General features: G+C 33.7%; 1 protein-coding gene across 5 annotated transcripts in view; it reads right to left on the bottom strand.

The window, feature by feature from the left end:
* LOC107687559 (transmembrane protein 19-like) overlaps positions 1-5,611 on the bottom strand; it is a 15,760-nt gene extending 10,149 nt beyond the window's left edge. For 2 of the 5 annotated variants that reach the window (XM_016484935.1, XM_016484939.1), the window contains exons 1-4: positions 5,559-5,611; positions 4,723-4,872; positions 3,799-3,912; positions 1,676-1,813 (exon numbers count right to left, since the gene is read on the bottom strand). In XM_016484935.1, coding sequence (XP_016340421.1) covers positions 1,676-1,813; positions 3,799-3,912; positions 4,723-4,872; positions 5,559-5,577 — 421 coding nt within the window. In that variant the 5' untranslated portion in view covers positions 5,578-5,611. Of the gene's footprint in view, positions 1-1,675; positions 1,814-3,798; positions 3,913-4,722; positions 4,873-5,313; positions 5,476-5,558 lie in introns of those variants that run through there. The other 3 variants (XM_016484938.1, XM_016484936.1, XM_016484937.1) reach the window with 3 other exon arrangements.
* Between the last annotated feature and the right edge of the window lie 4,100 nt (positions 5,612-9,711).

Here is a 9,711-nt window from a genome sequence, read left to right as displayed (position 1 = left end):
GCGACCTCAATTGCCAGCCACAAGCGACAAGCAGCGAAAAAGTCGCTGGCGGTGTGAACGGGGCTTTACTGCTTGCGCAGGACAGCCAAAGATCATCTCCCCATTGATTCCTCCAAAATGAATAGTCAGTTCCTAAAGCATGAGTCTCTTGCAAAAAGTAAAAGTCCGCCTTGAATTTCTTGAGATATAAAAAAATGGCTTTTCTTTTTAACATATCACGAATACCCCTCACATTAAACGAGTATAGACATAAAGACATTGTGCAGAAAAAACCTCATACTCGCTCCTCTCTGCCCCACGATCGCAAATCAAATATCTGTCAAAAAAAATCACAATTTGATATTTTCCCCCAAATCGCACAGCCCTAGTTCAAATATACAAAAGTGCTGGAAAATCAAAGAATTTGTGGGACCTGAAGGATTTTTTGATTTTTTGAAGAACAGCAGGCAGTTTAACTGTTCAGAACAAACAAGGGACTCATGACTATCCGCTCATGACAGCTATCACTAAACAAAAAACACAGCTGTGGATCATTCAGGCAACAACACAGTATTAAGAATCAAGTGTATGTAAACTTTTGAATGGGGTCATTTGTATAAATTCAACAATCATTTTTTTCTTGTGGACTATATGTAAACATATGTGAAATATCTTATTCAGGCCAGTACTAAATAAACAATAACATGCATTTTGTATGATCCCTCTTATTTTGGTAAAATAATTAACATTTTGCAGATTCTGCAAGGTGTATGTAAAATTTTGACTTCAACTGTAAATGTCTATGTTTATTCAAATTTGAAGGAACATATTTGTAAAAATACATATGAATATTTTCAGACAGAGTGGGACCACAGGCTGTGTTTACGACTCAGAGACTAAGGCTCAAAAACATTTAAACAAAAATCTAAAACCTTTCACCATGTCTAAATATATATCTAAACGCAAAACCCAATAAAAGTATGTAGGCTAATTACGTCTGAAAATGCTTTTCTCAGCAACTAGCAATTGACTCAGTCATCTGTGAAGACACCATGAGTCAGAGAAAGATAAAAAATAGGGCATTTTTTAATATTCAGTGAAGAAAAGTTTAGGATTAGTTGGAAAAGTGCATGATATCCTAGGGTAGACTATCCGTAGAAGTGTTGTATGATTGCTGCTTAATGCATCTGGAACACTGCAATCAGGTTGTGTAGACTAAACATTAAAATCTGCCAGCACAACAGAACGAACTAATAATTTTAAAGCATTTTTTTAAATCTTGGATTAAGTCAATTTCTACATATACCATTTTTTTATTTTACAGGTAGGACGTAAATACTCCTATGAATGAATGGATTCTATAAATTCAGAATACAATCATTAATCAAAATTGGATTGAATCTCATTGTAAACTGTTCTGATTTCACAAAAAAATCGTTCCTGAATTGAATTGAAAACCTATTAAACATAAATAAAATCTGTTGTCTGTCTACCCACAGTCACACAAATACATCTGATTAATTTGCCCATATAAGTAAATAACTGGAAGAATAACAAAAAAGGTAAAACTAGCTATTTGCACTACAAAGACAAGCAACAAAAATAGAGATTTCTTTGTCTACTCAAAACTAGCCCATAAGAATGAGAAAAAAATATTCTGAAATATCAGAATTGTTCAGTAAAGAACCACACATACCTTCTTTATAATCTGAGTCCATTTGTTTTTTGATGTCTCCCTTCCATTTGGTTAATTTGCTGGACGTGACAAAAAAGGTGAACAAAGCTCCAAAAAAGCTCATGTTGGCCATAGTAAGAACAAAGCCAACCAGCATCGCTGCAAAGAGATGAAGATTTGTTAATTGGCAATTTATTAATCTAGTCACATCATGATCAGTAATCCAGCCACAGCAAGAACAAGATGCTCTGTTATTATTATACAACATATTACATAATAGTAACATATTTCTGTCCTAAAATATTCAAATGACAACAGGCAAACATTTTTGTCATTGTCAAAATTATAGCTGCAAGCAGCAATTCACAAGGTTCAAAAGCTTTAAGCCATTTTTGCAAAAAGATGTATTATGTTTCTTTTATAAATAAACATTTTTTACATTATTGTCTTAGATAGTACAGAGAATTGTATGATGCATTTTTGTTGAGGTTTTCATTCACAAAAGTATTTTTAAAAATATTTACAAATATTATCCAACAATTTGACTTACTACAATGGTTCTTGAGGCAAACTGGTTCAGAATGTAATGCTGTGTTTTTAATTATTTATTTATCTCCAAATAATCTTATTGTATATGTAATAATCATGACAGGCCTACTAATTCCTCAATGCCAAAGGTTGCATGCTGGCAGAGGAAGAACGACTATACTATAGACCTCATAATTACTGCTGCATGTGGATTTGACTGAGGAGAAAGTAGAGATAGTATTAAAGTATATTATTATAAAGCAATCTCAGAGCAGTTCCTATATATCCAGTGTGGTTCTCTTATAAAATACAATGTATTATGCTAAACGTTCCAGTTCTGTATTTGCATTTTCCAAGCTTTTTTATCACTTCAAAATATTATAATAGTATATTACACATATTGCTGACACACTCATGAGAGAAGCAGCTCAAGTCCAGATTATGAATGAATCAATGTTTTGAGCCAGATCTTTACAGTTAATCTGTTGACCCAGTCATGATGTTTATCATGTTACAGTTGAAACTGCAATCTGGAATTTTTCTAAATAGCTGAAATATGACATTGTTGACATTTTATCATTTTTTGGCTCTCTGATCTCTGTCTGTGGCTTTCTTTCCTCTCCCAGAATCCTGAATTACTGAGGCATTAGGGATTCACATCAAATAAAATACTTAAAATTAAACATATACATACATATGGGGGAAGTCATGGCCTAATGGTTAGAGAGTCGGACTCGTTACCCAAAGGTTGCGGGTTCGAGTCTCGTACCGGCAGGGATTGTAGGTGGGGGGAGTGAATGTACAGCGCTCTCTCCCATCTTCAATACCATGACTGAGGTGCCCTTGAGCAAGGCACTGAACCCCCAACTGCTCCCCGGGCGCCGCAGCAAAAAAAATGGCTGCCCACTGCTCCGGGTGTGTGTTCACGGTGTGTGTGTGTGTGTTCACTGCTGTGTGTGTGCACTTTGGATGGGATAAATGCATATATGGGTCACCATACTTGGCCACATGTCACATCACACATACTGTAACATGCAGAAAAAGCACTCAGAGGCTCATGTTCATTTGCAGAATTTGTTGACCTGTATGGCTGATATATATACGATAATTTTAGTTTGTCTGATATTTACTTAATTTCCTATGTACTATTTCTAAGGTTTTAGTGCCTAGAATCATGGGCAGTTTTGTTCAGGATGTTTAATTAATGCCATAATCTGCTGCGTGTTTGGTTAGAATGGGTTAGTTTAGATCAGTGTTTCCCACGCCTGTTCATGGAGGCACACCAACAGTATGCATTTTGGATGTCTTTTTTTTATCTGACCCATCTTTTTCAGGTGTTGGAGTATCTAGTAATGTGCTTATGTATGGAATCAGGAGTGTTTGATTAGGAAAAGCTCGAAACTATTGCTGTGCCTCCAGGAAAAGGCTTGGCAAACGTTGGTTTAGATTGTTGAGGGGTTTGTTTTTGGTGACTTTTTTTCTACATATTACTTGAGATTCCAAGCATGTCTGTTTTGAGGTCTGTATAACAACCCTTTACGACCTGTCACAAATGTTGATGTGACATTAAAATGACCCCATAAAAGACCATCTGAACTTCAAAATGTATTCCTCACCTCCTATGGCACCACCATGATCAAGATTCTTGCGTTTAAAGGCTCGAAATGTGATGAAAAGAGGGACAAGCATGGAGAACAGCCACCGCCATGGTGATACTGGCTGCAGAGTACCTGCAAAACAGTATTTTATATGGAATGAACTGGACATGAAAAGTCAGAATCCTCTCAATTTTACATTACCATACAATTTTGTTAATTAACATGACTTTTCCAAAGCATATGTGAACCATGCTGTTTACAATTTCAATTTGCTTTCAAATCCAATGATTTAAATGAAATATGCACACTTATTTGCAAATATCTAAATTTTGATTTTGCACTGTGTGCACTTTGTATAAACACGCACTGTAATTATTACAATTAAACAACATCTTTGTAATACTGTTGCCATAATTTGTTGTATGATAACTGTCACAATAATCTCTACTCAATATTTTCCTACTACAGGTTTTAACTCAATTTTCATCTTTAATAACTAAAGTGATTAAAATTGTGCCTGTGTGTGCACAGTAACACACAATAAATAATAGCCAGTTTTTCTGTGTTGGGATATCATGGCTATGTCTGAAAACTGCAAGCTGCAAGGATACACTGTGTGTGTAGATGGTGGAAAGAATAATGTATAAATGACAACTGTTATCAATTTGTCAGTTTTTAGTGACATTTTATGCCACATTTTTTTAATGAAATATAATTTTTAGAAATAAGTACTGTGATCTCAAAATATTTTCTTTGGTTATTTATAAAGTTAATTTAAATTTACATTTAGATATTTAGACATGAGGTTAAGGTGTCTTAGAAACCTGTTTCCATAGGAGGCCCTTTCATACACATACACTGAGTGTATGAAACTGAGCAATAAGTCTGGTTTCACACACAGCCCTTGTGTATTTAAACAGAAATTAGAAAGTGAACTCTCACCATAGTATGTGCTGGCAGTTATGGAAAGGAACCAAAATGATAATGAAATTGCCAGTGTGAAACACAACACGATCATATACACCATCATCCTGATGTAATCTTTGATGAATATACCATCCTCAAATTGCATGTTCATTGAGGAATGCAAAGCTATTGAGAAAATCAGACAGAACAGAGTGAAATGTCAACCAAATATTGCTTATTTTTTCCTTTTTTTAAATAATTGTGTTAAAAAGGATTGTTAATCCCACTGTTACCTCCCCCTTACAAAAATCTATCATGCTCATTTTCTGTACAGCTCCCTAGATACATTTAATGATAGTTTCTGTAAAACAATAAGTGTAGTAACTTATATTAACTCATTTGTAATAACTTATCAACCATGTATTACACCATCATACAAAATAAAAAAGCATCAAATTTTGAGAGCTCTGTGGATGCAATATTATTTTATATTATAAAATGGCATCCCACTATATAATAATTTATTATGCGTTTACTGTGTTAAATATAACTGTAGTAAGTAAGGTAATTTGGACACACAATTGATTTCTGTACAGTTGTGTACAAGCTTCTAACATGCTTTACTACCCTGAATATTAAACTACAGCCAAAAACACCTGAAATAATCCCGGCACAAATACTTGTTCCCGACTTGTTCCATGTTTCCCGAAGTTCAGCCAAGTTTGACAGTTTGTAATAGTAATATTTGCAGAAACACAAAGCTCAGTTCACTGCGAATAAATAGACTGATTTCCGGTAAGCTCAACTAAACAGCGCAGCCGAGCTGACCTATCAGGATAGAAACACACGGAAGGGGAAAAAGGCAGCTTTACCTTGATTGGTGGAAATCATCTGTCAATCGGGCGGGATCGGCGTGTAATATCTTCTTTTTTCTTTGCTTTTATGGAGCTTCACAAACGTCTCTAGTGCCACCTACTGACTGTACTGTAGCCAGACGAGAGAAACTACAGCCATTATTACAGTGAAAATGAGTTTCTTCAACTATAGCTCTGTGGACTTTAACAAAAAATAAAATAATAATAATAATAAACAAAACAAATAATAAATAAAAATATAAAAATAATAAATAAATACAAATATCTCAAACCACCTTTTTTCGCTACTATCTGTAATTTGTCAATATATAATATACAACAATAAATTAACATGTCACAGAAAAATTCTGTCATTTGTCATTTTTTAAAACATTTTCATCACAACTCAGTGTATTGTGCACAATGTGCACATAACATTTTACATAAGCACATAACTGCTTTTCATGTTTTATGGGAATTCATGGGTGTAATTTTTATATTGTACAAACTGTATTTTTTATCATCTTACCCTACCCCTAAACCTACTCTCCTACAGAAAACTTTCTTCGTTTTTAGATTTTCAAAAAACTTAATTTGTTATGATTTATAAGCTTGTTTCTTCTTGGGGACCAAAAAACATTTGGTTCCCATAATGTAGGGAAAGCCATGTACACACACACTTTTAACAAACCTTTGTTTGTGGCACTTAAAAACGATTTTAGTTTTCATACAGAGGCTTTAATGTTATGTTAAAAGTGGTAATAGTTAAGTCATAATTATATATATATTACATAAATTATATTTCAAAGTATATATACTTTGAAATATAATTTATATAATATATATAATATAATTTATTACTGTGATGCAAAGCTGTTTTCAGTATTACTCTAGTTTTCAGTGTCACATGATCCTTCAGAAATCATTCTAATAAGCTGATTTATTATCAATGTTATCATTTATGCTGCTTAATATGTTTTGGAACCAGTGATACTTCTTTTCAGGATTATTTGATTCATAAAAAGTAAAAATAATAAATAAAAAAAAAAAACATTTATTTACAACAGAAATCTTTTGTAACAATATACATTCCCGTTCAAAAGTTTGGGGTAATTTATTTATTTATTTATTTTAAAGATAATACTTTTATTCAGCAAGGGTGTGTTAATTTGATAAAAAGCGATAGTAAATACATATTGTTGGAAAAGATTTTTATAATCTCAGTGTAACACATTATATAATATTTTAATGTATCTTAATTTTATTGCAACTTCTTTAACTGTTAACTTTATCTTTTATTTAACTACTATTTTAATGTACTATATACTATCAATATACAATCATAAGTATAGTGACCATATTGATATGTTTTTGAGGCAAATTAATGCAAAACCACAGCAAGTTATTACGGTAGACATGGACATTCACACATTTTACAAACTGTGAGTATTATAAAATTATGACAGAAAATAATTAAATGATCAAAGCATTCACTTACCCAGACATAAGAAGAAATGCATGACTTGTGCATCCCAGTGTGATTCTGTGCATGATAATGCATGTCAAGAGATAGATCACATGATATTAAAGGGGCTTTCTTTTCTGCAACACTTTTGATTGCTGATTTCAACATGCCAGACATCATCTTAGATCAACAGAGTTACCAAGTCTAATATTGGGCTACTCTAAACTGTTGCTGCAGGTTGATTTTTTTTTCCCCAGAGGTATATTTTACCAGTGATATAACTGTGCTGGATAATGACCAGAGTAAGGAGATTTTTGTGAGGGAGAGACACTGGGAGCCTTTGAACTCATGTAAGCTCCTTTTTGAAAACAGACTTTGTTTATGATAAGTACCATACAGTGATTATCAACTAAAATATTCACTTTAAGTATGGGAGTGGCATATTGTGAATTGTGGTATGTTTAGGATAGTTTTGGGGCTAGTTTTTGTTGGCCATTGGGCTGGTTTTGTTAAACAGATCTGGCAACCCTGCAGTTCAATGACTGCAGTTCATCGGCATGACCAATCAGAGCATTTCTGAGAAACAGAAGAAATTATAGGGAACATCACAATCTGCAATGAAATTACAGTGAAACATTGTTGATGTTGTTGTTTCATCAATTTGATCAATTATGAAATTACTTCAGTTTCATCTGTTAAGCAGCTCTGCAGAAGCCAGTTATCATTATTTATCTTAAATTAGTTTAATGTTGATTCTGTTTAGTTCAATAGCAGTGTCAGTGTCAAATAAGCAACGAATCCAAAATCCGGTAACACTTTATAATAACTTTTATTAGTAAATCATTAACAAACATTATTTAATGTTTAACGGATCATTTGTTAATATTTATTCACATAGAAACGTGAAATAATGTGCTTGTTTATGTTTACTAATAAATGTATTAAACATTACCTAATAATTAATATTTCATGTAAATTAAAATGCTTACAAATGTTATTAAACTTTTAATTCATATGAGCATGCACATCTTGAAAATCTACAAATGATTTTAACTAGGGATGCACCGATACCACTTTTTCCAGTACTCGCCCGATACCGATACTTTTATTTTTGGTACTTGCTGATACCGAGTACCGATATTTTTATTGCATTTGTACATTTTTTAAATATTGGGTACAGAAACCAAAAGGGTATGTATAATGTTAGTTGGTTAACTTTATTTATCAAATAGATAGTCAAACCTACATTTATTCAGACACCTTCAACATTTCTCACATTATCACAGTTTATTTGGTATAGTTTAGAAAATGGTAATAAAATATGACAAGAACTCAGAGTTAAACTGTGTCAGAACAAATTCATCTTGATAATGTTAGATAATTTTGATAGAAAGGTATGTAATAGATTAAATTATGTTTATAGTGAATGCCCCTATAAATGGTCTTATTTTTACGATTCAGTTTTAATCCAAATGATGCGTGTGCTATGTGAGTGAACATCAAAGATCACACAACAGAATTGCGCACGCTCTCTCTCTCTCCCTACCGTTAAGTAACTTGTGCATTGTTTTACTTGTTTTTGACATATCCGACCGAGCTACAAATTTTCCAGTGATGTCTGTGAGAAAGATATATTCACTCGACAAGCTCGCGCATCTGCGCCGCCGCGCGCTCAATCCACTCAGCGTGCTTTGTTTATCAGCTCGCGCACATCAGCTATACTGGCGTTAATACGGAATGTTTAACATTATATTAATTGCATACATATACTTTGTAGTAGACATCCTTAACTCCTTTCTGCTGTCGGTTGTTCTGTTGTCGGTGTTTCTTTGTTTGAATATGGCGCTTATCACATGCTGTGTGGTATCGGCGTTTGGTATCGGGACATTTTAAGGAGTACAGGAGATCAGTATCGGGCCCGATACCAATACCAGTATTGGTATCGGTGCATCCCTAATTTTAACAGATGTTAATGATTAAAAGCTTTTGTTAATGCACAGCACTTGCTGCTATTGAGGTGTGATACAGGTAAGGGTAGGCTCAGTTTGGTGTATGGGTTGGTTTAAGGGTTGGGTAAGTGGTCAACAGTGCACAGGGGTCAATTTGATTACTATAAGGGAACACGATTCAATCTGTTTATATTGCATTGTTTTGATAAATTATAAATGAAGTATTTTCTTGAAAATGAGTTTTCCACCCCTCCTGTTAACGTTTCAAGCAATATTCTGATTAATGATTCACAATAGTATATTAATATTGTGAAACTAGTAAACTAAGTGTTGAGGCAATAAACGCATGTTTTGCACCAAAAATTACAATGTGTGTCTCTACCAAGCACTTAGCTAAACTTAACTAACCACCCTTTACACAAACTTTGTTACAGTAGCTAAAAGTCCAGTGCCAATAAAGATTTAAAAAAATTATTCAATTGATGAATAATTTACACTTTAAATTGGGTACTGCAAAAACATTAAGAAATAATGAATAAATTATTTAAGATGTGCAAATAGTTGAAGTCTACACAACAAATACCAAATATATGACCTTTACAGACGGCGATTATGTTCCATGACCAGAGCCTGCTCGGGGCCCACCAGCGTGGGCGTAATCCCGTTGAAACAAGGCGGCGGAGAACCAAACTGGATTCTGTAGCCCCTCTCTACAGTGTGCAGGACCCACTGAGACACATTTGGCAGTAGTTTCCAC

The sequence above is a fragment of the Sinocyclocheilus anshuiensis genome, unplaced genomic scaffold (genome assembly GCF_001515605.1).
Source record: "Sinocyclocheilus anshuiensis isolate Anshui unplaced genomic scaffold, SAMN03320099.WGS_v1.1 scaffold233, whole genome shotgun sequence".
Lineage (NCBI taxonomy): Eukaryota > Metazoa > Chordata > Actinopteri > Cypriniformes > Cyprinidae > Sinocyclocheilus > Sinocyclocheilus anshuiensis.
The sequence above is the reverse complement of the archived record's forward strand: the minus strand, read 5'-3'. Positions and strand labels throughout refer to the sequence as shown.